This window comes from Eptesicus fuscus, chromosome 11, assembly GCF_027574615.1.
Source record: "Eptesicus fuscus isolate TK198812 chromosome 11, DD_ASM_mEF_20220401, whole genome shotgun sequence".
NCBI classification, from domain to species: Eukaryota; Metazoa; Chordata; class Mammalia; order Chiroptera; family Vespertilionidae; genus Eptesicus; species Eptesicus fuscus.
The window spans coordinates 51,990,687-52,017,736 of NC_072483.1; the positions used below are offsets into that span (position 1 = coordinate 51,990,687).

The 27,050-nt window shown below is 36.2% G+C and overlaps 1 protein-coding gene across 1 annotated transcript in view; it reads left to right on the top strand.

Annotated features, from left to right (window-relative positions):
• The window catches only part of MTX2 (metaxin 2), a 60,918-nt gene extending 34,210 nt beyond the window's left edge, over positions 1–26,708 (top strand). Inside the window, exons 4-10 of the mRNA XM_008138527.3 lie at positions 8,142–8,214; positions 12,860–12,936; positions 14,203–14,295; positions 14,802–14,840; positions 15,229–15,354; positions 17,527–17,603; positions 26,253–26,708. Of these exons, the coding sequence (XP_008136749.1) occupies positions 8,142–8,214; positions 12,860–12,936; positions 14,203–14,295; positions 14,802–14,840; positions 15,229–15,354; positions 17,527–17,603; positions 26,253–26,436 (669 nt within the window). The 3' untranslated portion in view covers positions 26,437–26,708. The remainder of the gene's footprint in view (positions 1–8,141; positions 8,215–12,859; positions 12,937–14,202; positions 14,296–14,801; positions 14,841–15,228; positions 15,355–17,526; positions 17,604–26,252) is intronic.
• Positions 26,709–27,050: the final 342 nt, after the last annotated feature.

The window sequence follows — 27,050 nt, forward strand, 5'->3', positions numbered from 1 at the left end:
AATTTTTTTTTCTATTTTTATTCTTCTCAGTTGGTAATATTTATTTTATCTGTAAATAACAAAACTTTAAAACATTTATTATAGGACTTCAGGGGGAAAAGTTTCTTTTCTTTACTCCAAAATTATTCATTGAGTGCTAGCCATGCAACTGGTACTGCATTAGGTTCTTGGGTTACAAGAATTAATCTTTTCCTTCCTTTGCCTATTTTATATCTCTTTTGCTTAATTTTGACCCTATAACTTACTTTTATTTATTCTAACAGGGAAAGTTTATATCTTTTCCTATTCTGGTTATTGTTTTTGTTGCTTTTATTCTATACTTGATTTTTTTTTCTATAGCTGTCAGATGTTGATGTGTCTAAAATTGAGTCAAATATTCCAGGAATAGTTTTCAGGTGAGAGTTGTATTATGGGAGGTCCTCTGATTTGCTCTCAATAGCATTTCATGTTTTGGCAACAAATTTGCTCTATTTAACGCTTATTTATGCTTATTGAATTGTGGTTTCTGATTACTTCTGCACAGCTATTTTTTTTAAGTTGAATTCCTATTACTGTTTCCTAAAACACTGTTTATTGATATTTGTAATATTATTGACTTTTTAAAATCCTCTGAATTTAAAAGGAGTTACATCTATTTTTTTGTATGCATATAAACAACAGAAATTTATTTCTTAGTTCTGGAGGCTAGAAGTTCAAGACAGGGTTGCAACATGGTTGAGGGAGGGCCCTCTTCTGGGGTTGCAGACTTTTTATTTAATTTTTATTGTTGAGAGTATTATAGATGTCTCCCCCCCAATTCCTCCCACATCTAATTTTTAAAGAACAGTGAGCTTTGTTGTATATTACTAGTTATCTGTGAAGTTATGTTTGCATTTATTATTATGAATGTCAATATCTTACTCATTAAGCAAATATTTATTGAGAACCTGTAGTATGCCAATGATAATGCAGTGGATAAGATAGACATGGTCATTGTGTACTAATGGAGTGTGTATTCTGGAGGTAGAGGCCTTTTATCAGTTTCATCAGTGTGTTACTTAGAAAAATTATTTGTAAAGTAAAAGTTTATGTCAATATCCTTATTCACTTGTTTTTGCCTTGTTAGAAAGAGTTTATATTATATGAGATACATATTAAAAACAGAAATCATACATTTGCTCTTTACATTATTCTTTAAAAAAGTACTTTGGGTTATGTTGCCTTATTTATCCTTTAAATATCTATTTAGAGATTTTTATCTTAGTGTACAATTTTGCTATTTTGATTTTAAATAATATTTTACATACAGTACCTCAATTACTCTGCTTAATAAATTGTTTTCATTTTAGAAATCAGAATGCTTATGAGATAAAGGAACTTTCTCAAGCTAACACAGTCAGTCGCTAAGACTCCACTGCGAGATGTCTCACTGGGAGGCTCTGCTCTATTAATTCCTTTTTGTTCTATACTGACTCTTAAAACTGATGCAAAGACTTTTCATTTTTCAAAAGATACTGTAGTCTTCCATTTAAACAACTTGCTTCTTACATCTATCTTTTGTTAGGATCCATTAAGTTCTGCTAGGGCACTTATCCAGTGACAATTAAGGAGTGGGGATGTGCTAATGGTTCACCCAGTCATAATGGTGGTATGGCTTATGAGTCAGCAACAGAAAGTCAATTGCTCTAAATGATGGTAAGGATAGCATCTTAATGAGGCAACATCTTCCCTGGGTAAATGTAGCGACCAGAGCAGGCCCGTTGTTGGCTGGCTGTGTTTCCATTCAACTGGGATGGAGCCCTTTTCACCATTTTCTGAACTGTTTTTAGTTATCTTTTTGAAAAGCCATAATGCAATTAAATAAAAGAATATTTGATATTTTAAGGTTTTTAATATTGTGGATTCTATTTCCTTGTTTCTGTCAGGAACTATCATATTTATTGTTTTCTGTAAAAGAAATGAATGACTTTTTGGCTTTGAATTTAATTTCACTGATTTCCTCCCTACATTTCTTTCTGGAATATTATTATTAGTATATTTCTCCATGAATAAAGACTTGAAGAAACTAGATATGCATAATACTTGAGATGTATTGCTTTTGTTTGATTTTCTCATTAATGTTATTCTACTTTCCTACTTATATTAATATAAGAGACCTGCATACTTATTTTTAATCTCCTGAAGGTTGAGCCATAGTTGCTGAGATTTTAAAGGACTCCTGCTGGCAGTGGCTTTTTCATGTCTCTCATGTCTCAGCAAATTTTCAGAAGATAATACTTCTCTCATTGGATGGCTTTCTTAGCTTCTTAAAGCTGCTTATTTTAACCAGGCAGTTAAATTGGCTTTTCACTTGGTGGGCTGTAGATGCAGGGGATAGAAATTACCAAAGATAAAACTATCCTTGATTGTATTTTTATTCTGTATAATATCAGTTTCTTAACACCTTGATATTACAGACCTGCAGGAAAGTATTGACAAAGATGATATTGATCTGTACATACTTCTGTCACCTGTGTCCATAAAAGAGATGGGGCGGCCTTCAAGATTGGGCTTCTCAGTGTTTCAATAGAACATGCTTGTCTGGTTTCAAAGAATGTAGTTGTACCTTAGCATTTCCAGGTCTTTGAAAAGAGAACAGAGTGGAGTTGCTTGTTATTCATGTCTTCTCTTGCTAAGATGTCTTTTTTTTTTTTTTTTTTGCTAAGATGTCTTTAATGCACTGATTACCATTGTTACAGACCCACTGGGTGCAATAGAACTTTCTGCGATGATGTAAATGTTCTGGTGGTTTTGTGTGTGTGTGTGTGTGTGTGTGTGTGTGTGTGTGTGTGTGTGTGTGTGTTTTGTGTGTTGTCCAATAAATATGATATCCAGTAGCCAAATGTGACTTTTGAGCACTTGAAATGTGGCTAGTATGACTGGGGAACTGAATTTAAATTTTATTCAACTTTAATTCACTTAAATTTAAGTTAAATAGCCACAGATGACTAGTGGCTACCATATTGGACAGCACAGTTTATACATCATTATTCTGATAGAATGTAGTAAGTTTTTGACTGAAAAACTTTATATTGTCAATCATTTGAATTAGTTTGGAATAAAATATCCAACTGAGGAATAGGACTTAGGTGAGTTATCCTAAGTTTTTTTTTACTATAATTAGAACTACATTTTCCTTTGGATTTAGATAAGAATAAAAACATGCAGATTTCGATTTCAGATTGAAAGTAAAATGTGTTTTAGGTTGTTGTTTCATGCCTGTTTTATTTGGAGTATTTGGAGTGCTGATAGGGGATTGAAAATGAAAATGAAAGATGAAAATACTATTTTGGAATGTTTTGGGGATTTTCTTTCATCCTACAAGAGAAAGGGGTAATACTGTCTGAATCAAAGCCTGGTTTGGTTTTAGAATTTTTATATTCTTGAACACAATCATAGTAATGTTTTGTTTTGTATTTTGAAAGTTTGCATGAAAATACTGTGTTTGTGACATCAGACTTCTTTGTGAAGTACAGATTAATTAAGAAAACATATTTTGAATCAGGGATGAAGAGTAATTATAGTAAACTAGTAGCCCATTTGCAGGAAGAATTCTGCAAGCGGCCGCTGCAGCCGTGTGCTGCCGCCTCCGTTGCGGCCGCCGCGCCTGCACCCGTGCGCTGCTGCTGCCCGCCCCGCTCTGCCCCGCCCCACCCCGCCCTTCCCTCTGGCAGCCACCTTGCTTTCCAATTTTCCTCCCTCTTCCTTCTAAGTTGTCTTCAGTCTTCACTCCTCCCTCCCTCAGCGTATGCAAATTAACCATAATCTTTGTTGGGTAATTTGCATACTTGCCCTGATTGGCTGGTGGGCATGGTTTTGGCTGGCAGATTTTTGAAAAGAGAACAGAGTGGAGTTGCTTGTTATTCATGTCTTCTCTTGCTAAGATGTCTTTTTTTTTTTTTTTTTTGCTAAGATGTCTTTAATGCACTGATTACCATTGTTACAGACCCACTGGGTGCAATAGAACTTTCTGCGATGATGTAAATGTTCTGGTGGTGGCTTGGGCATAGCGGAGGTTCGGTCAATTTGCATATTACTATTTTATTAGGTAGGATATTGTAAAACTAATCTTTGGCTAACCAGAGTTATACCATCAATTGGACAAAATTGATGTTAAATTGGACAAAATTAAGTTTGTATTTATAGTAAAGGAGGAGAAAATTCACAGGACTGGAAGTATGGCTTTGATTACAGAACATTACAATTTTGCTTAATCATTTTTGTGAAATACAGCTTTCTGGAATATTGATTAGTATAGTTGCCATTATGCATCTAGTATAGCAAAATGCAGTATACCATGTTTATTATTTTTTATATATTATGACTGTTAACTAACAACTGAATATTATTTAGACCTTTGAGAAAATATAAGCAGTTCTTTCAAATTCCTTTCTTCTTTTGAGGGCCTCAATCCTCTCTTAGTCCTTCATTCTTAGCACATGATTTCTCCTTCTGTTAATCATGGAATATGAGCACCCTCTAATTTTCTTATTATACTGCAATTCTCATCACTGTTTCCGACTACCCCTTATATGACAGTGGAAAAAGTGTCCTGTTTTTTTGGCAAAAGTCTCTCCACCTGTGCTTTTATTCCATTCCTTTTTCCCTTCTCATGGATTTTGCATGTCAATTTTTCTACCCGTTTCTTGTAATTTCAGCCTATTTTCACTTTTTTTTCTATTTATGTTTTAATGAGCTCAGCCTTTCTCCATCATCAGTGCTGTTGCATGTATAATGGAAGGGAGTTGACCTTTTTAATCCTTCCTGCCTTCTCCTCACTAGCCTTCTTGAAAGAGCTGTTTAAACTTACTCTCTCTTTTTCTCTTCCTAGCAAACGGTGTTTTAATAAGCCTTCCACATGATTTTGATGCATGCCAACCAGGTTGGAGAACCACTTCCCTAGTCTATACTTAGAGGTCAATCAAGAAGCTCACTATTATTACTATAAATTGTGAGTGCAGATTATGGTATTTAGAGGAATGTTAATATACACTTACAGTGACACAGAGGAATCAGCTTTTGATTGGCTGAGGTGGTGCTTAAACTTAGAAACAGTAATTGTTGGTGAATTAGTTAGGATTAAGTTTTGTCTGTGAGTGACAAAAAACCCAAATGGAAATTTTTTTTTTTCTTACAAACACAGGTAATCCAGGTTTGGTGACTACATGACTATCAAAGACCTAGGCTTCTTTACTCCTATTGTTCTACCATGTTAAACACTGAATTTGTACTTAATGATTTAGTTTGGCTGCTGTGGCTACAGTCATCCTTTTCACATTCTAGTCAACAGGATGGAAAAAATGGTTCCTATTTAAGAAACTTTCCAGCAGTTGCCCAGAACTTTAAATCCCATTGGTCAGAATTTAGACTTTGGCCACACCCTGTTACAAGAGAGCCTGGGAAATAAAGTCCTTATTTCAGGCAGTCACGTGTGAAGATATAACTCATGGGTTCTACCACTGTAGAGAAAGAGGGGGAACATATATAGGGAAATAATTGAACCTCTGCCACAATAAATTCTGAGAGCTTTGGTTGGCTCAGTCACTAAGCATTGAATGCTTAGTATAAGTAGTGCACTGTCTTATGGTAGCTGTAGGAAAATGAGGGAAGTTGGAGGGGTGACAGAATTACAAAAATTCAAATCTATTCCTTGCTTCTCTAAGATATTACATTTACTTGATGACATCAGACATGTAGACATAAATTTTAGAGCAATGCAGGAATCAGAGGGTATAAGTAGAGAGGGATCAGAGTCATGGGTGGTTTATTTGTAGAGAGGAGCATTTCTAGAAGACTGGAGTTTTGGGAAGACAGATTTAAAAAAGAGAATTGACATATTTTTAGGTAAATAGAGCTCTTCATATAAGATAATAATCACTGTTGAACACTCTTACTGCTTTGAAAGAATCTTAAGACTGATTTCCAATATAGTACTGAGGAAGGAATTGTAATAGGCAACCCCTATGAGAAATCTTTATTGGCTAGGATATGCTGGTCTATTAATAGACTTAATATATGGTAAGTATTAGCCTTGTTATTTATTAATTTATCTCAACTGAGATTTGACTGTTGTTTATAGTAGTTTCCTCAGTTTTGAAATAGATAACAACTTTGTTTTCTAATTTGTATGTGGTAATTAAAACCATTATAATCTACTAGAGGCCCAGTGCATGAAAATCGTGCTGGGGGGGAGGGTGTCCCTCAGCCCAGCCTGCACCCTCTCCAATCTGGGACCCCTTGAGGGATGTCCGACTGCCCGTTTAGGCCCAATCCCACCGGGACTGCTGGCTCCCAACTGCTCACCTGCCTGCCTCCCTGATTGCCCCTAATTGCTTCTGCCTGCCAGCCTGATCACCCCCTAACCACTCCCCTGCCAGCCTGATTGACGCCTAACTGCTCTCCTGCAAGCCCGATTGCCCCTAACTGCCCTCCCCTGCTGGCCTGGTCACCCCTAACTGTCCTCCCTGCAGGCCTGGTCGCCCCCAACTGCCCTCTCCTGCTGGCCCGGTAACCCCTAACAGCTTTCCCTTGCTGGCCTGGTTGCCCCTAACTGCCCTCCCCTGCTGCCCTGATTGTCCCTAACTGCCCTCCCCTGCCGGCCTGGTCACCCCTAACTGCCCTTCCCTCCCCTCCCGGCCTGATTGTCCCTAACTGCCCTCCCTTGCTGGCCTGGTTGCCCCTAATTGCCCTCCCCTGCTGGCCTGGTTGCCCCCAACTGCCCTCCCCTGCAGGCCTGGTTCCCCCCCAACTGCCCTTCCCTGCAGGCCTGATCACCCCCAACTGCCCTCCCTTGCAGGCCTGGTCCTTCCCAACTGCCCTCCCCTGCTGGCCATCTTGTGGCGGCCATCTTGTGTCCACATGGGGGTGGCCATCTTTGACCACATGGGGGCGGCCATCTTGGGTGTTGGAGTGATGGTCATTTTGCATATTACCTCTTTATTATATAGGACTAGAGGCCTGGTGCAATTTGTGCATGGGTGGGGTCTGGCTGGCCTCCCCAGATTGGGGTGTGGTGGGGGGAGGGGACAAGGGCATATGGGAGGCCAGTGGTTGGCCCTGCCCCTGATCGGGGTGGGGGGGGGCCGACGTGGGGCAGCCAGGGGGAGGGGCCATGGCTGGCCGGGGGGAGGGGCTGTGGGTGGTTGGCAGTCCGGCCCCATCCCCTGGTGGAACTCCCAGTAGAGGGGACAATTTGCATATTAGCCTTTTATTATATAGGATGACTATCCCAATTGAACAATTTTATAGAAAGAAGATAGGTAAATATAGTGAGTGGAGAAAAAGAAACCTACATGTCATAGAAGAGAGAACAAGGGGAGTAACCTTTGAGTGTTACAAAAAAACAGTGGAGAGAATCTATCAGAAGGCATGTATATTGGCAGAGAGTTTACTGATGTCTTAAAAACACTTAAAAATGAATTAGTATATATCATCAATACAATTTTATATTTTTTCACTTAGTATTATAATGTGGATATTTTTCCTGTCATAAAATATTCTTTATTTAAAAGTGTGATTTTTAAAATTGTATAATATTCCATGGTTTGGATTTATCATAAATGATTTACCCACTTCCTATTGTTAGATATTTAAGTTGCTTATAAAATTTTCATTACTTCAAACAAAGTAAAAATAAACTATATCTTTAGTAAGTGATTAATGAGCATAAAAACTACATGTTAGGATATTTAGTATTATTGGAGAGAACTTTAAAATAGCAGAAATAACATTTTGAGAGCTTTATCCTAAGACAAAAAAGAATAGTAGAATTAAGTAATAATTCCTTATAATAATTGGACTTTTGCCATCTATTAAAGAAAATTAAAGCAATGTACAATACTGTTGACTTATGTAAATGAATACAGTAAAATAAATGTGGATAATTTACATTTCCTTTCTTAAATGTGTAAATATATAAATGCTTTAAACTTCATACACTCACTGGTGTCTACATCATACTGGGTTTTCAATAGGGAAATATTTTATTTTTGTTTGGAATATAAATCTTTCACTTTCAATAGATATATAAGTGATTACTTAAGTTTAGAAAAGAAGTTTTTAAAAAGTTGTGTTCAAATATGCATATACTTCCCTAGGCTTACTGTATTTCTCTTGATTTACAGGCCTTTTTGCAAATGTGTAATCTGCCTATCAAAGTAGTTTGTAGGGCAAATGCAGAATATATGTCTCCATCTGGTAAGTGTCTTCTTCTCTACTGTTATTATACATTGACAAACTTGGTGCTAGTCCAATTTGTACCTAGATTTTTTTAAATGCCTATATCTTTTGTTTACTCTTTGAAGAATTTCCCTATGGTTTTATAAAGTAAAATTGCAAACTTGACAATACTGTGGTGGGCCTGTCTATGCATTTCAGCTCTGTGGTCAGAAATATTTACTGGAAAGTTAAGGAATTGTTTTAAATAGTAGATTTTAGGAAAATACAAAATCTTAGATTTTGCTAGTCTTTTTTACACAGGACTGTTTCCTCTTCACAAAACAAATTTTAATATTGATGGACCCATTTATTATCAAACAGACTTCTCTAAATTATATTGTCCCATTATAAATATGGAAGAAGAGAAATTGTGAAATAATTAAATTAATTTGTCATAGGTCTTAATGTCATCTCTGAATGTTTTTGGTTTTTAGTTCTTTTCGTTTTAACAAGTTTTAAGATACTTTCTATTAAGATTTTAGCCTTTCTGATATTTTTCATAATCAGTATTGCTTTTCTATGTGTCATGTATTAGCACAGTTTTAAATAAGGATGATTAGATATTTTTAATATAAAATACTAGAGGCCCGGTGCACGAAATTCATGCATGGGGGTGCGGGGAAGTCCCTCAGCCCGGCCTGCAACAATGCAAGCATTCCGCGCCTGGCCTGGCCAGAGGCCCTCCGCAGCCAGGTGTGGAATGCTTGCCTCGTCACTGGAGCGATGACGCAAACGTTCCCCCCACCTCCCGCCCCAGGCGCTCTCCATGCCCGCTGCCCAGAGGCCCTCCGTGGCCAGGGTGGACGAAGCAAACATTTCGCCAGGCCGCTCACGCTGCCTGCTCTCAGCAGCCACCCCCCAAGGACTGGGGGACTCCAGCAGGGCTGAGAGGACTGGGCACCGCCATCTTGTGGCTATGGGTGCGGCCATCTTTTTGGCTGAGTGACGGTCAATTTCCATATCCCCTCTTTATTAGGATAATGCCACAAAGCTGATAAATGTTAAATAGAATTGATATGGATTATTATAACTATGCTTTTGCTGGAGCAATAATAGCATAGATCATACTTTTATGAATAAATCTTGTTGAATATAACCGATGGGCATAAGTGTGTTACATTTTTTTTTTAGGGAAATATTTACCTGTCTTCATTGTAATGATTACTTGTCTTAAACATTTTTTTCCATCTTATGTTCTTAAGGGTAGTAATAATTGTTAAAAGCTGTGAAGATGCTCTCTCCATACACACTGAAAATTCTAAAATTCTATATGAATACTCTATAGAGGGTGGGGCAAAAGTAGGTTTACAGATATTCATGTGGAAAATAATACAGTAATAATAATACAAGAATAATTACAGCTTTTATGAGTGATTAAATTTTAGTACATTTTCAAAAGAAAATATAATATATAAACTGTGTTTTGCACCCTAGCCGGCTTGGTCAGTGGATAGAGCGTCAGCCTGTGGACTGAAGGGTCCCAGGTTCTATTCCAGCCAAGGGCACATGCCTGGGTTGCGGGCTCAATCCCCAGTAGGGGGTGTGCAAGAGGCAGCCGGTTAATGATTCTCTCTCATCATTGATGTTTTTCTCTCTCTCTCCTTCTCCCTTCCTCTCTGAAATCAGTAAAGAAATATATTTAAAAAACAAATAAACAAAAAACCTGTGTTTTGCACACTCACAACTCTAAACCTACTTTTGCCCCACCCTGTGTTTATAGGTTTATGAATATATATTTTAAAACATTTCCATGAAATAATTTCCAGACTTATAAACATAGACATATTTTATATTCTTGAAGGCCATTAACTGACTCATTTTTTGTTAATTATACACATAGGTTTTATAAACTTTACTGAATTCTGGAGAAATGAATTATATTGAATTATCCTTTTCCTCTAGGTAGCCATACAAAGAGTGTATGCATCCATATAAAATCATTAGTAATCTAATACTGAACTTGATATCTTTGGCAAATAAAGAGAAGCCATACCTACCTGCTTCCTAAAATGACTATATTATATACTTAAGTATCACTTAGATAGATATCTACCTTATTTTTATAGAGTATGAAAGACAAACAGATAAATATTGCAGAGACTACAATAATACATACATACAGATATACATTCATTCATCGGAGGGGGCTTTTATAGGTAGATGAAATGGCACTTTCTATTAAGATATTTACATTTTATCATGTCTCTAGTATTAGTCTCTTTCATCATGGGGTGATCAGGGGAATGTATTTCATTTTATTTACTTATTTAACATTGTGGAAGATTTTTTTAAATCCTCAGTCGAAGGTATGTTTTTCTTGATTTTAGAGAGAGGGGAAGGGAGAAAGAGAGAAACATCAATTGGTTGCCTTCTGACTAGGGATCGAACATGCAACCTAAGTATGTGCCCTGACCAGGAATGGAATCCACAACCTTTTGGTGTACAGAACTGTGCTCCAACCAACTGAGCCACCTGGCCAGGGATGTTGTGGAAGATTTTTAAAGCGGAGAGCATCATGGAATAGTCAGAAGAGCACTTGGCTAAGTGTTAGGAAATTTTAGTCTAATTCTTCTGTGACTTTGTCACATATTAACAGTTTCTTTGGGAAATTTGACATCTCTTTTTTTGAGCTCTGGTGACCACATCTGTAATATGAGGTGGTTGGATATGATGACATCCAAGGTTTTTTCTTTTTCTAATTTCTCTAAATCTTCATGCTTGCTTGGCAACGTCTCCTTGCTTTCTTAATAAATAAAAGTTCTAAAAATGATTATTCTGCCTAAAGTAAGTAAAAGTGCCTTTAATTTTCTTTTATAACCTTTGATTGGTACCAGACAATAACTGTCTCACTGTGCTTTTTGCCTTATAATAAGTATACAATAAAGATATAACATTGGCTTCACTTTAAGTGAAGCAAGTAACAAAAACCATTATTCACTTCTACTTTGTTGCATTATACACACACACACACACACACACACACACACACACACACACACACTAGAGGCCTGGTGCACGAAATTCGTGCATGGGGTGGGGGTCCCCTCAGCCCAGCCTGCACCCTCTTCAATCTGAGTTTGACTGCTTGTTCAGTCGTTTGGTCGTCCCGGCCTGGTCACCCCATGCAGCCTGCTGTTCAGTCGTTTGGTCGTCCCTCACTAACACCCCTGCTGGCCTTGTTGCCCCACGCAGCCAGCTGTTTGGTTGGCCATCTGGTTGTTTTGGTCATGACGGCCCCTGGCTTTTTATATATTAGGATATTTTTATATTTTGTGATATATAAGTATTTAATTTATTACCCCCACTGCTTCTCTTTTTCAGAATCTACAGTGCTCAAAATATTTTTAAGAAAAGAAATAAAATGAAATCTTTTTCTTCCAAGAACTCCAAACTGGTTATTGAAAAGGAGAAATACACTTTGCTCTCAAAATGTTACACCCCAGAAATACCCTTCAGTCTAGGCATTCATTAATAAATAGTTTTTATTCTAAGATTATTTTATCTCAAAGGATCTGCACTAAAAAACAATATGCCCTAATTCTTACCCAAATAAGAAATATTTTCTTTATTGCAAGATTTATAAAACAGTAGAAGAAAAGAATGCGGAATTCAGTGTTTCTATGTTGGTAACATGAATATGTCTTCTATTGAGTTGTGTTCCAAGAGGCCTGACTTTCCTTTGTAATGTGTTATCCTATGGATGCATATGAAGCTTTTGTTGGTGCTTTGCACCTCATCCATTACCCTCAGGCTAACTGAGGCTGAGAGGAGTGAATCTATTGAAAAGGACCATGAAGAAGCCTGCTGTTAATGTGAACTCTGTTTGAACTAGGCCTGACAGCAAGGTTTATTCTCTAGTTTGGGGGGTAAACTTTATTGCTACTTGGAGATTATTTTGTTCTCATCATCTCTGATAATTTCATCAACTATTAGTGCTTATAGGAATGAAATAATTTTTTAACATGACATTTATTTACAAAAGCCAGTTTTTATAAGTATCCTACTTGTTCTTTTCTCCAATATATGTTACAAACATACTTTGTATTATGATTCATAAACTAACATACTTTCAAGGATTGTTAATTCTCTTAATTTCTGATTCAAAGACATTTATTAATACACCATTATGTACTTAAAATATCAACCTTAATGAATATCAGACTTGAAAGTAGAAGACACAAAAGGAAGTCTTCTTAAGTGTATTTTTAAATATAGATTGAAGACAAGGCCCAGTTGAATTTCTTTGAAATCTATCAGTGGTCATGAACCAGTATCTGGGCTTGGTTCATGTAATTGAATAATTAATATTTACGACTATAGAGTGATTTGTTAGTGTTAGTGCTGAAAAGGGACTATTGTGATCTGTTATTATATATAAGTGAGAATTATGGAAATGAATAATTCAAATAGTTCTTTTGTTTTTTGTTTTAAAATTAGTAAATAACCAGTATTTAAAATTATAGAATTTAACATACACATTTAACTATAATTTTCAAAAGTTATAGTTTTCTGGTATTATGTATTAATAAAACATATCTCAGTTTTGTGTTAATTTCCTATGTTTATTAGCAGAAACTTTAATATACTGACAGTGTTTTCACACTTTTTTTTTTCCCCTCAACAGGTAAAGTACCTTTTATTCATGTAGGAAATCAAGTAGTATCAGAACTTGGTCCAATAGTCCAATTCGTTAAAGCCAAGGTAATAAAAAAGATACCAAATACATTTGATTACAGCTACTCTTAAATAAGTCATTCATCATTTTTTAGCATGTTTTAACATTTACATGGATTTTAACCTAGTTTTAGAAAATGCCAGTATGAACTACTGGAGAAATATTTCTGAAGTGCAAGTTTTTTAAATAATGAAAATCATTGGCAAAAGAGGTAATTTGACTTTTACAAAATGGTAGATAATTTTGTAACTTATGCTTATGAGAATTTTGGCCATGAATGAAAACTGTTAGGTTTTTAAAAATGTCAAATTAATCTTTAAGAAGGGAGATATAGCATCTGTTTAGAAGTTGAATGTATTAATTTATCCATTTGAATTATTTAGTTTAGATTTTAATAGTTATTAAAGGACAGCCTCCATTAACATTTTGGGGAAACCCTTCCTGACTTTTTTCTTTGTATATATAGAAAAACATAGGTCAAACTATTATTAGTTATTTTGCAACCTGTCTTTTGAAATCATCAGTATGCTTGGAAATTTTTCCATAGTAATGAATATATATATAAATTTACACATATGTGTGTATATATATATTACCCTTTTAAATTGTATGGTGTTTTATTATATGGGTATATTATAATTTATTGTCTTTACTGATGGATACCTAAGTTGCAAGTTGCCAATTTTTTGCTATTATTGAGTGCTATGAGGAATATTCTTGTACATACACATTTGTTCACTTGTCAGATTATTTCCTTAGGATAAATTCCTAAGAGTAATATAGTGATGTAGGGTATGCATATTTAAAATCTTAAAAACAGATTGCCAGATTGAACTAAAGGTTATATCATTTTATGCATTCACTCATTACTATAGTGTAGATTTTAAAAATTAGTATCTATTTCCCTATACTTTTATTTATCTTTGGCCAATTTATAAGTAATACATGTCAATCTTTTGGCATTTATTTTATTATTAATAAGGTTAGTCTCTTAAAGTAACAAGGTTTACAGACCATTGTTGTTTTCTTCTTTTGTGAAATAGTTGATAACGTAATTTTATCCGTTGAAAGAATCATTTTATAATGACAAATACGACTTATTAATATGTTGTAGCCATAGAGTATAAAATAACGTTTTGATATAAAATAATTTTCTTTTTGGAAACATTTTGGAAATTAATCCATTGGACATTTGCAGTAAAAGGATTGATGTTATATTACTTGGTAGTACATAACTGAAAGTTTTTGTATATTTAATATGATGCTCTTAAATTTTTTTAAATTCCCTTTAGGGCCATTCTCTTAGTGATGGGTTGGATGAAGTCCAAAAAGCAGAAATGAAAGCCTACATGGAATTAGTCAACAATATGCTGTTGACTGCAGAGGTATAATAGAAAATAATAGGCCTTAAAAATAAGCTTTTTCTCTCATAAAAAATAATGTTTTCTTATGGGTTATTTAAAGTTATTGAGAAATAGTAAAATAGTCAAGCAATTCAAGGGCTAGGATGCTTACCCAAATTATTTGATCATTATCTTTGAAAAAATTGCCTGACATTTTTACTTCTGATTTTTCTGTTTGTAAAAAGGAGTGATTCTTGCTCACTTATCACTTTATTTGTCCTTGTTAGGTGTACTTAAATAATATCTGTAAAATAATGGTATTTGGAGATGTTACTATATGAATAAGAAATCTTTTTATTAAGTACCACCATTAAATTTAATAATTATATATAATTATTTTATATTTATATGGGAGATAAAAGCCCCTCATATATGTGACTTTTATAAAGTTGGCTTATAAAAAATTACTGTGGCAAGAAATAACTTTCTTTTTATCCATTTTCTCTTTGGTATTCTAAAGTTCTTGTGACTGTTTCTTTTGTTCCTAGTTGTATCTCCAGTGGTGTGATGAAGCTACAGTAGGGGAGGTGAGTGGTTCTGCAGCATTTATCTTAATTAAAATTTAATGAGAAAATACTTTTGTTCAGAATTGTAAGTCCCTGCTCATAAATGAAACATTGTGGTTTATACCATTAGTGATATAGTTTTTCACTTACTTTAATTTTGCTTGCACATACATTTTAGGGAAGCTATGTGTCATTGTTTGATATAACTGGTTGCGAAGTACATAAGTTTATATATTTTTAAAAGGAATGTTTTAAAATTTTAATTTTTTAGATTGCAAGCTCTGTATTTTTTTTTCAGATTGCTCTATTTGTGTTCTCTGACAGTCTATTTCCCTTAGAATTCTATTTGTGAAAAAGAGGCTTTGTTTTTAGGAAGACTCATGTTTTTAACAAAATCTTTTTGCTTTAGATCACACATGCTAGATATGGATCTCCTTACCCTTGGCCTCTGAATCGTATTTTGGCCTATCAGAAACAGTGGGAAGTCAAACGTAAGATGAAAGCTATTGGATGGGGTAACAAGACTCTGGACCAGGTCAGTTCAGATTGAAGTTCACAAACCCTTAATGCATTTAAGATAAACCTTTCAAGTATTAAATTCATTTTTTTGTATTGATAGTACTTAAAAAATCCCAACATAATAAAAAACTAACAAAACATTTGCTCTTATTTTCTTTGACGTGAAGTAATTTTATAAAAATCACATACTGATTGTAAAACAAACTATATAATACAGAAAAGTTAATAAAAAGGAAATAAAAATGGCCTGAAATACCACCTAGAAATAGCCACTGTTAACTATTTGGAGAACATTATTCTAGATATCTCTTAATAACATTTTCCTTAAATGGGATCATATTATACCTGCCCACTCTATAACCTGATGTTTTTCCCATTTAACAGTATATTGTGGGCATCTTTTATGCCAATAAATATTGATCTACAGTATCAGGGCTTAAAAAACACCCCATTAAATACAGTGCTTAATATATGTTTTTTAAGATTTTGGTCTTAAATATACTGAAGTAGCAAGATTAAGAAATATAAATCTTATCAAGGTCTTGAGTTTAAATATCATTAGACTAATTAATGTCTCTTATTTATTTATTTTTTTAAACATCTTTTAAATTTTATTTTTTGTATCGATTTCAGAGAGGAAGGGAGAGGAAGAGAGAGATAGAAACATCAGTGATAATCGGGAATCATTGATTGGCTGCCTCCTGCACGTTGGACTGAGCCCACAACCCAGGCATGTGCCCTTGACTGGAATCAAACCTGGAACCTTTGGGTCCGCAGGCTGACACTCTATCCACTGAGCCAAACCAGCTAGGGCTAATGCCTCTTTTATAAGGCTACCCTTAGTCCTAGCCAGACAACTCACTTATGTGTGCTATTGGCTGTAAGGGACCTTGGGTAAATTAATAGGGATGGAGTAAATAAAATCCATCTCCACTAGTGAAAAAAACAATTGAAATGCTTTTGCTCATGGTAGGTCAGCAGTGTCATTTTTATGAAGCAGGTTTTTTAATATTTGTAAAATCATTGGATTCAGCAAAAACAGTTTTTGTAGGGAGTACTAGTAGAGTTTTAAGGTAAAAACTTTCTTGATAGTAATCCTTACAAGTAACTTAATTGTACTTGCATTTAAAGGAAATTAGCTCTCAAATTTTCTTTGTATGTCTTCTATAGGAAATATTATTTACATTTTATATGTGACCTATTGGCAAATTTAAATATACTAGTATTATAAAAGACTAGGGGCCCAGTGCACGAAATTCGTGCACTGGGTAGGGGTCCCTCAGCCCAGCATGCCCCCTCTCACATACTGGGAGCCCTCAGGGGATGTCCTACTGATGGCTTAGGCCCGCTCCCCGTTGGGAGCGGACCTAAGCCGCAGTCTGGCCTCCCTTTGCGGGAGGCGACCGGGCTGATCAGGGGACGGCACCAGCCCCATCACCCCGCTGCTGCAGCCACTGCCAGTCACCGCAGCCGCCAAGGTATTTTCATCAACACGGACTCCAGTCCCTTCACCATGAAAAAATGACAACTTTCTTGAAGCATTTTCAAGATGTATCTTTCATAGGATATGACATTTCTTTCTTTATTTTCCTTTCTATCCTCACCTGAAGACATATTTCCATTGATTTTATCCCCTTCCATTGATTTTAACCCCAACCCCAGGCTTTAGGCTTGGGAAGGGGTTCCCCCACCTGCATCTCCGATTGCAGGCTTGGCCCCTTCCCAAGCCTAAAGCCTCTGCCCCAGGCTTTAGGCTTGGGAAGGGGTTCCCCCCCTGCCCCCTACCGCACCTCCGATCACAGGCTTGGCCCCTTCCCAAGCCTAAAGCCTCCGCCCCAGGCATTAGGCTTGGGAAGGGGACTCCCCTGTCCCTCTGATTGCAGGCTCGGCCCCTTCCCAAGCCTAAAGCTTCCGCCCAATGGCCAGCTGGGAGTGACCTGGGTTCCGAGGAGGTTCCTGGGACCCAGGTATGTATGCAAATTAACCGCCATCTTTGTTGGGTTAATTTGCATACTCACTCTGATTGGCTGTGGGCATAGTGGAGATATGATCAATTTACATGTTTCTCTATTATTAGGTAAGATTACCTAAATTTATATTTTTGTTATAAACTGTAATATAGTTTTAGGTACATTTTATTGTTTTGCTAATTAAAATATTTTTCTTTGGGGTCTGTTGCCTATATTAGGTCTTGGAAGATGTCGACCAGTGCTGTCAAGCCCTTTCTCAAAGACTGGGAACACAACCATATTTCTTCAATAAGCAGTAAGAAATTTTATTTTTTTTAAGTTAGTTTCTTTTCTATATTGTTAGGTTACAAACTTATTTTATCATGGAGAAGTTGTTTTATCAAGAAATATTTGTGAAAAAATTTAGTTGTATTTAAATTTATTTTTGCTTTTATTAAACATTTACTTAGCACTTCATAGGTGTCAGCCATAGTGTTAGGCTCTGGGAGACTGAGAATTTCTCTAAAGGGCAAATATGTAAACCAGTTATTAGTATACGATATTATAGAGGTTCTACTAGAGGACGTTCAAGGTGCTGTGTATGGAAATAGGACTTAAAAAAAAAAATCCTCACCTAAGGTTATATTTTTATTGATTTTAGAGAAAGGAAGGAGGAGAAAGAGAGAAACATTAATGTAAGAGAGAAACATCCATTAGTTGTCTCCCATACCCGCCCCAACCAGGGACCAAACCCAAAACCTAGGTATGTACCTTGACTTGGAATTGAACCAGCAACCTTTTTGGTGTATGGGACAATGCTTCAATCAACTGAACCACCCGGCCAGGGCGAAATATGACATCTTAATTAACAGAATTCTAAGCTTGCAAAGTACTATTAACATATGAAGTGTAACCACACTTGTCTATGTAGGGTGATGGCCTAAGACTAGAAAAGTGAATAAAAGCTAAGCAATAAAAAGTACTGTTGGGGGTGGACAAGCACGATTATTAACTTACTAGAGGCCCGGTGCATGAAATTTGTGCACGGGGGGGGGGGTGGCCCTCAGCCCAGCCTGCACCCTCTCCAATCTGGGGCCCCTCAAGGGATGTCGAACTGCCCCTTTAGGCCCGATCCTGGGCCTAAACGGGCAGTTGGACATCCCTCACACAATCCAGGACTGCTGGCTCCCAACTGCTCGCCTGCCTGCCTTCCTGATTGCCCCTAACCGCTTCTGCCTGCCAGCCTGATCACCCTCAAACCACTCCCCTGCCAGCCTGATTGATGTCTGACTGCTCCCCTTCCAGCCTGTTTGCCCCCAACTTCCCTCCTTTACTGGCCTAGACACCCCTAACTGCCTTCCCTTTCAGGCTTGATCTCCCCCAACTGCCCTTCCTTGCAGGCCTGGTCCCTCCCAACTGCCCTCCTCTGCTGGCCATCTTGTGGTGGCCATCTTGTGTCCACATGGGGGCAGAATCTTTGACCACAGAGGGGCAGCCATCTTGTGTGTTGGAGTGATGGTCAATTTGCATATTACTCTTTTATTAGATAGGATAGAGGCCTGGTGCACGGGTGGGGGCCAGCTGGTTTGCCCTGAAGGGTGTCCCAGATCAGGGTGGAGGTTCCCTTGACTCGTAGGGTGGCCTGGGCGAGGGGCCTGTGGCGGTTTGCAGGCAGGCCACGCCTTCCGGCAACCCAAGCGAGGCCCTGGTATCTGGGATTTATTTATCTTCTACAATTGAAACTTTGTAGCCTCGAGCGGAGCCAAGCCTTCTGCTTGCTCCGTGGCAGCAGCCATTTCTGTTGGAATTTATTTATCTTCTATAGTTGAAACTTTGTAGCCTTAAGTGGAGGTCAAAGCAGGCCAGGGCTGCAGAAGCTTGGCTTTCTTCATCGCCGGGGGCAACCCTAGCCTCCTGATCTCTTCAGCTCCGTGGCTGCCGCCATTTCTGTTGGGATTTATGTATCTTCTGTAATTGAAACTTTGTAGCCGTAAGCGGAGGCCTGGGCCGGCTAGGGTGTGCGGAAAGCTTGGCTTCCTCCATCACCAGGGAAACCCAAGCCTCCCTCCTGCTCTCTGTGGCCGCAGCCATCTTGGTTGGCTTAATTTGCATACTTGCTCCTGATTGGCTGGTGGGCATGGTTTGTGGGTGTAGCGGAGTGATGGTTAATTTGCATATTACTCTTTTATTAGATAGGATCTTTTAAAGTAGTGAAAATATTTATAAAGTATAGAAGAGAATAAGAAGGATATAGATTAAATATTTATTATATAGGTTAATTCATGTTTCATTAATACAGGTTTTTTTTGTAATTTGGAGAAGAATATCTAATGTAGGCAAAGAATGAATTTTCTTTTTTTTAAAGTTATACTTTTAGTGTACCACATCAGCTATCCTGTGATCCAGTTTAAGATGGAACTAAATTAGCAGTTTAATCTCAATGGTTAGCTTAGAAATTCTAACCTTTTCTTGGCTTTTTAATAAAATTTTCTTGCTTTTTAGATTGATGATTTTTTTTAATCCTCACCTGAGGATATTTTTTTCATTGATTTTTAGAAAGAATGGAAGGAGGTTGGTGGGGAGAGAGAGAGAAACATTAATGCAAGAGAGACACATTGATTGGTTGCCTTCTGCACGTTCCCTGATGGGCCAGGGATCAAACCCGAGACTTTTGATGCTCATGCCAGCGCTCTAACCACTGAGAAATACCAGCCAGGGCTAGATTGATAATTTTTTATAAACCTTTATTTGCTATTATTTATTATGTTTTATAGGCACTCATTTTCTATAGCCATATCAAACATCTTGTGGTTAGAGATATTAATATTTGTAGCAAAAATGACTTGATAGGTTGGAAATATTTAATATTAATGTGTACTATATGTAACTGATATTAAAATAAATTGGAGCCTGTTGATCTCCGAAGAAAGGTCATAAGAGTTCAAAAGCTCTAGGACTTGAAAAGCTCAGAAGGGGTGCGTTTTACTGTTTGAAATGCATCTTGTGTGTTAGGAGTTAGTTTTGTTATACATGTTGTCTTCTTGGGAGGATAGATCTAACTTATATGCTGTCTTCTTGGGAGGATAGATCTAACTTATTTTTCTTTTCATTTAAACTCGTGTCAAAGATTTAGTAACCAGGTAACATTTGGCATGTGACTTAGTGAAAATATTAAAACTTTCTTTTCTGCCCTGGCCAGTGTGGGATTCGGTCCCTGGTCAATGTGGGATTTGGTCCTGGATCATGGTGTATACGGGAGGCAACTGATTGATGTTTCTCTCACACATTGATGTTTCTCTTTTTCACTCTCCCTCTCCCTTCCTCTCTCTCTAAAGTCAATAAAACATATTAAAAAATATATATTTTTTCTTCATAAGGGTACAATTATAATTAAACTCGTAATGAAAAATAAAAATATCTAGAACAGTTGCAAAACCAAAGAGCTTTCCTATCAAGGAACAGTTAACTGATATTAAGATATAGGTGTTTGAAATAATTTTACCTAGATAAACATTTTTCCTTAACAGTTATGATTAAAGAATAGGTTTAGTTTTTAATTTTAATTTCACCCAACTGTTTAATTAATATTAACATGCAAGAAAATTACATTTAGGAAAAGGTAACTTGTATTTGCACTTTGTTGTGGCAAAACTTTTCTCATTCCTTTATCTATCGCAGGCATATTTACTTTATAAGAGTAGTGAAAAGAGCGCTGGCTTAAGTCAAGATATATAGTACTGGATTCCAAGTTAGAGGCCCTGAATTCTATTCTTGACTCTCCTATGTGTCCTCTCCTTACCCTCTTAAATTAGAATAAAACTTTCTCCTTGCTTACCTACTGGGGTTGTTGAGAGAGCTCATGAAAGAAGCCCAATAGTTTTACTTGATGAGAGAAAGGGAAAAAGGGTAGTTGAGGGAGATCTTGCAGCAAGAATAGTAATTGGGAAAAGAAGACAAAGAAGCTTAAATGGTGGAAAGGCAGAAGAAAATGAATTTGAAAAATATTATGAATATATAAGGTAGATAGTAAAACATGTGGCTTTTTATTCCTTCAACTATATAGTGTTGGTAGCTTTTAAGTATCTTGAGTCATATTTCTGAAATGCAACAAAAACAAAATTGGTACTACACTATCTTGCTGATGTGTGATCTGTTACGATACCTAAGCAAAGACTACTTGGTGATTAGTTCCCTTCAAGTGTAGACTTGGAATGAAAAAAGAAAACTTCTCTTAAAGTGATATTTATATGTGACCTTTTTAATAAAGGAGAAGAAATAGTAGAAATATATATATTTTTTAAATCAAGAAATATTTTAATCAAGAAAGAGTTATAGTATTCCAGAGTATTTATGACCTCCTTGCAGGTCTGTGTTTTTCAAACAAAGTCTGTTAGCTAGAAGCAGCTCAATAAATGTTGGTTAAAACTAGGTTAAGTTGAATGAGGAATTGGAAAAGGAGTTAGATTTTAAGAAGAAGAAAATATTGCTAGTAACCATTAAGTAAATGGTAAAATTTGAAACTATACCTTCATATACAGATGGGGAAGTATATTGAAACAATGGTGCAAGAATTATACTTGGGAATCTTAAGATGAAATGTTTCCAGAAGGAATAAGATTTTATTGAGGTTTGTTCAATTAAGACATCACCAGTTAAGAAAATGAAGGGAAAATAGTTCAAAAATATCCAAATGCAAAATATAGAAAAGGTTAATGGCAAGGGGCATGATTTACAAACTTGAATGACTGTCCTAAAGAATAGTGGCCAGTATTCAAAGAAAGGATATGTAGATTATTTCTAGTGGTCTGAAGACATGACAAGTTAGTGGTATAATTAGAAAGAAAGATTAAGGAACACTCAGACAAAATTCATCTTTTTGAAACTAGACTGACTGCAACAGAAAGAAAAGTATGGAATCATAAGAAGTAAAGCAGAAAAGATGAGTGCAAACAATTTAAATGAGGAAGGTTAGGAAGATATTTACATTTACAGTGCTGTTTTTATTTTAATATTCACATGAAAGAATAGTAGCTAACCATCAGAAATGTGGAAAGAATAATAAGAAGGCAACAAATTACTTAGGACTTTAAAAATATATTTGTCACCCTGGGATATTTTTCTAATAAAAAGTCTATAAAGATAAATGCAATAATATATATGAAAGATATTAAAAGTCTTAGTAGGAGAATTGCTATCTATATCCAAGTTACAATTCACCAACTACTTAGTAAACAGAAGGGTGCAAATGTTATGTTTCCTGTCCATATGATATAAGAAAGGTAATTAAAATGGGAAGTACTTAAGGATCTTGGCTTAATTAAATAATTCAGAAGAAATATTGGGTAAAATGTATTTTTTGTGCTTGTCTTGTATATGAGTTGCAAACATATTTCAGAGTTTGTTGCTTTTTAAAGTTAAGTTTATTGTTATATAATTTACATATAGTAAAATTGACACTTTTATGTGCACAGTTCTGTGAGTTTTAGTAATAGTATACAGTTATGTTAATCACTACTATAAGCGTACTTTTTAAGAAGAATTGAGAAAATTGGTAATTTATATATGTCAGAGTCAATAAATATCAGTAATTGCTGAAATTTGTAAGGATGGCAACAGATATGCATTAAAGTTTGTGTGTGTGTGTGTGTGTGTGTTTTGTTTGACTTGGTATATTGTATTCTACTTCCTGTTAGATGTTCTAGAGCAGTGGTCGGCAAAATCATTAGTCAACAGAGCCAAATATCAACAGTACAACGATTGAAATTTCTTTTGAGAGCCAAATTTTTTAAACTTAAACTTCTTCTAACGCCACTTCTTCAAAATAGACTTGCCCAGGCCGTGGTATTTTGTGGAAGAGCCACACTCAAGGGGCCAAAGAGCTGTATTTGGCTCGTGAGCTGCAGTTTGCCAACCACGGTTCTAGAGCAAGCATGTCAAACTCGTGGCCCATGGGCCGCATGCAACCCACAACGAATATTTTTGCGGCCCAGCCAATATAACAGTGTGAGCAGTTATTTACAATTATGAAAGGAAATAAGTCTCCTGTCAGATCCAGAATTACTGACATTCACCTTGGGTCAGTTTTGAAAGTAATCACTGTGAACAAGATTTCCCCCGAAGTAGGAAAGATAGTAGCAGAGAAGAGATGCCAAGTGTCAGGAAGAAAACATTAATTTTATCATTGCTCTTGTTCTTTTTTTTTTATACTATACTTTTTGAAATAAACCTGTTTCTATGAAAATTGAAGCTTTTGTTTTTTTGCGGCCTACATAAACTTAAACCTTGTTTATTTGGCCCATGTTAGCCTTTGTGTTTGATATGCTTGTTCTAGAGTAACTGGCCACAAAACAGCTATTTTTATGTAACTTCAGATCACTTTCTGTATGCTTGTTATCCATATGCAATTCAGCACCTTTTGAGTTATATGAACGTATATTTGGAGCTAAGAACATTTTGAACACTTCAGAGGCATTTCTAGACCACACTAGGTTAAACATACATTTATACTTCCAACTCATTCAGAGCATTTATTGATAAGGATGCTATCTACACTACTGGAAGTTGCATCAGGGAATATATTCACCTTTTTAAAGCTCTAGTATAAGAAGCAAAGGGTAGTTCACCATAAAAAAGGATTAGAAAAATATTCTGCATTGGTAAGATAAGATATATCTTTTGAGAAATGTGTTTAGGGATATGGAAGTGTTGATGTTTATATTACTTCTCACAAAGTGCCAAGACTCTACATTTATCCACCTTCTACAATTTATTTAAATGAGGCTTGCGGCCTGTTGGCTGCAAGTTTGACATGCGTGTTGTACATCCTTGGTTCTTTCCAGGGATCTATTTTTTATTTGTTGTTTTTTTGGGGGTATGTATTTTTAAAATTTATCTTTATTGTTGAAAGTATTACAGATGTCCCCTTTATTCCACCCATTGACCACCCCCCACCCCCCACCCCAAGGCCTTCTGTACTATTGTCTGTGTCCATGGGTTATCTATATATATAAAAGCGTAAGCGACCGACCGACCAGCTGGTAGCTATGATGCGCACTGACCACCAGGGGGTAGACGCTCAATGCAGGAGCGGAAACTACAGGCATGGAAACATGGATCAGACTGATGAATCTCAGAGGGAAGGGAGGGAGTGGGAAGAGATTAACCAAAGATCTTATATTCATACTAGAGGCCCGATGCACAGATTCATGCACAGGTGGGGTCCCTCAGCCTGGCCTGTGGGGATCAGGCCAAAACTGGCTCTCCAACATCCCCTGAGGGGTTCCGGATTGCCAGAGGGCACAGGCCAGGCCAAGGGACCCCACCGGTACATGAATCCGTGCACCAGGCCTCTAGTGCTTATATAAGTTCTTTGGTTAATCTCTTCCTGCCCTCACCCCCTTGATAGTCCATTTATAGTGATAGAATTATGTTTCTATTAAGTCCAAGGACACTTGTGATTTTTTTTTGAAACCATCCTGTTGTCTTCCCTCTTAAACATGGCCATCAACTGTGTATCTGACTTTTATGAAAACTTCATGAATGTGTCAAAAGAGAGAAAGAGACTTTGAAAAATTAAGTATTTTACACAACTTAGGCAAGATGCTTTCTTTTTGTTTCATTCAGCAAATACAGATTCAGTTCCTTAGATATTTTACTAAGAACTGGGGATATCAAGATATGTGCAGTGTTACCTTTAAATAACTTGAAGTATAATGGGGGGAGGGTTAGTTACAGTTTTAGTGTGGTATCACTTTTTTATTGATTCATTGAATATATGATTCTGGAGTTTAGGGAAAAGATTAGGACTGGACATAAATATCTGGGAATTAGTGGCATAAAGAGGCATTTAAAGCCATGGAACTGCATGAGCTCATTCATCAATAGTGATTAAGGCCACATAGCTAGTAAGTAAGTAGCAGCTTTAGGATTCAAATTTAGATTTGATAGGACCCTCCCCCCCCCCAAATCTATTCTGCCAAACCAGATTACTGTAATATTTTTTCATATTTAGGTGGACTAACACATGTTTTCTCAAAAACTTGTATGACTATAGGACTAATAGCAGTAATCTTCTATAATAATAAAAGCATAATATGCTAATTAGACTGGACATCCTTCCGGATGTCCTTCCAGACAACCTTCCGGACGAAGCCAGGACTGCGAGGGAAGCCTGGGTCCCGGGTGCCAGAAGGAAGCTGGTGCCGGCAACTGGGGGGAAGGAAGGCCTACTCTTGGATGAATTTCGTGCATCGAGCCTCTAGTTAGTTCATAATTATCATGGTTATCTTAATATAATGTAGATTGGTGATGCCCCATTTATAGACCGTTAGTCGTGAGGTAGATAAATTTCATTTTTTTTATAGGGAAACGCCCCTGGAAAAATTTTTGTTGAAGCCACCTTCATTTTTAAAGTTAAGTCACTTAAAAAATGGTCAAATTAAAATGATATATTGTTAGTATATGATTGGTAATTAGGTATCATTTTGTTGTCCCGGCACCACAGTGAAATCCTCTGTGCTTTGTCAACATTTTGTCTATGCATCTATTAACACATTTACTAAATTCTGTTGTGGTAATTTGTGTCCATGTCTTAGAATACCTGTCTTGTTTTTATCTCTCTAGCATCAGGGAAGGTTCTGGCACATCGGTGACATGCTATATTTATCTAGTGAACAAATTAATGAATAAAATGAATATGATCAATCATACCAATATAATTTTAACACATTAAAATAATACTACTACTTCAAAAAGCAAGGCACACACTAGCAAATCATAGTTTAAAATTATTTTTTCATATCTTATAACAAACTCTAAGTTAAAACAATAAATTCTATCAAGTTGGGTAGAATTTCTTTCTGTGAGTTTTTCTTTTAAATAGATGAATAATATGTTTTTTAAAATAGTATATACCCTACCGAACAAGTTAAACACTATGTTACTCTCATTTCTACTTTTGTTTTAGGCCTACTGAACTAGATGCACTGGTATTTGGCCATCTGTACACCATTCTTACCACACAATTGACCAATGATGAACTTTCTGAGAAGGTGAAAAACTATAGCAACCTTCTTGCTTTTTGTAGAAGAATTGAACAGCACTATTTTGAAGATCGTGCTAAAGGCAGCTCATCTCTTAGATTGTCTTAGAGTTATGTGTTACTTTAGTTGTTAAAAAATTTAACTTTTGAAATATGTTACTTGAATGATATGTGAATGGTATCACAATTTTAAAACCAAAACACTGCTTTTGAAACCTCAAAAAAATTATATAATGTATCTTGTACATGTACTTTATACTGTTGTTTCTGTACAAATTGAAATAATTCTGAATGAATCCATTTGATATGTTATACTCTATATCTTGAAAGTTTTGTTTTCTTGTAACTTGTATGCACATAAAAATAAACTTTAAGCAACTATATGGCTGCTGTATTTACTTGATCTTTCTGAGAGCCACTTTCTGAGCTTTATACATGGAGTAAACAATGTCTTTTCTCAGGCAAATAATTTGTGTTCCTACGCCCAAGATTAGTTTGCTAGCTACATGGTAAACCTGGTAATAGGAAAAATGTTCCTATAAGTATACTCTTGGAAAATGTGAATGATTACAAGGTGATTAAAGCCTTGAGCAGATTACCATTTAAGAACATTCTTCATGTCTAAGCTTAATTGATTTGGGGTGGTGAATACACAATACAGTGTACAGATGATGTGTTGTAGAATTGTGCACCTGAAACCTGTATAAGTTTGTTAACCAGTGT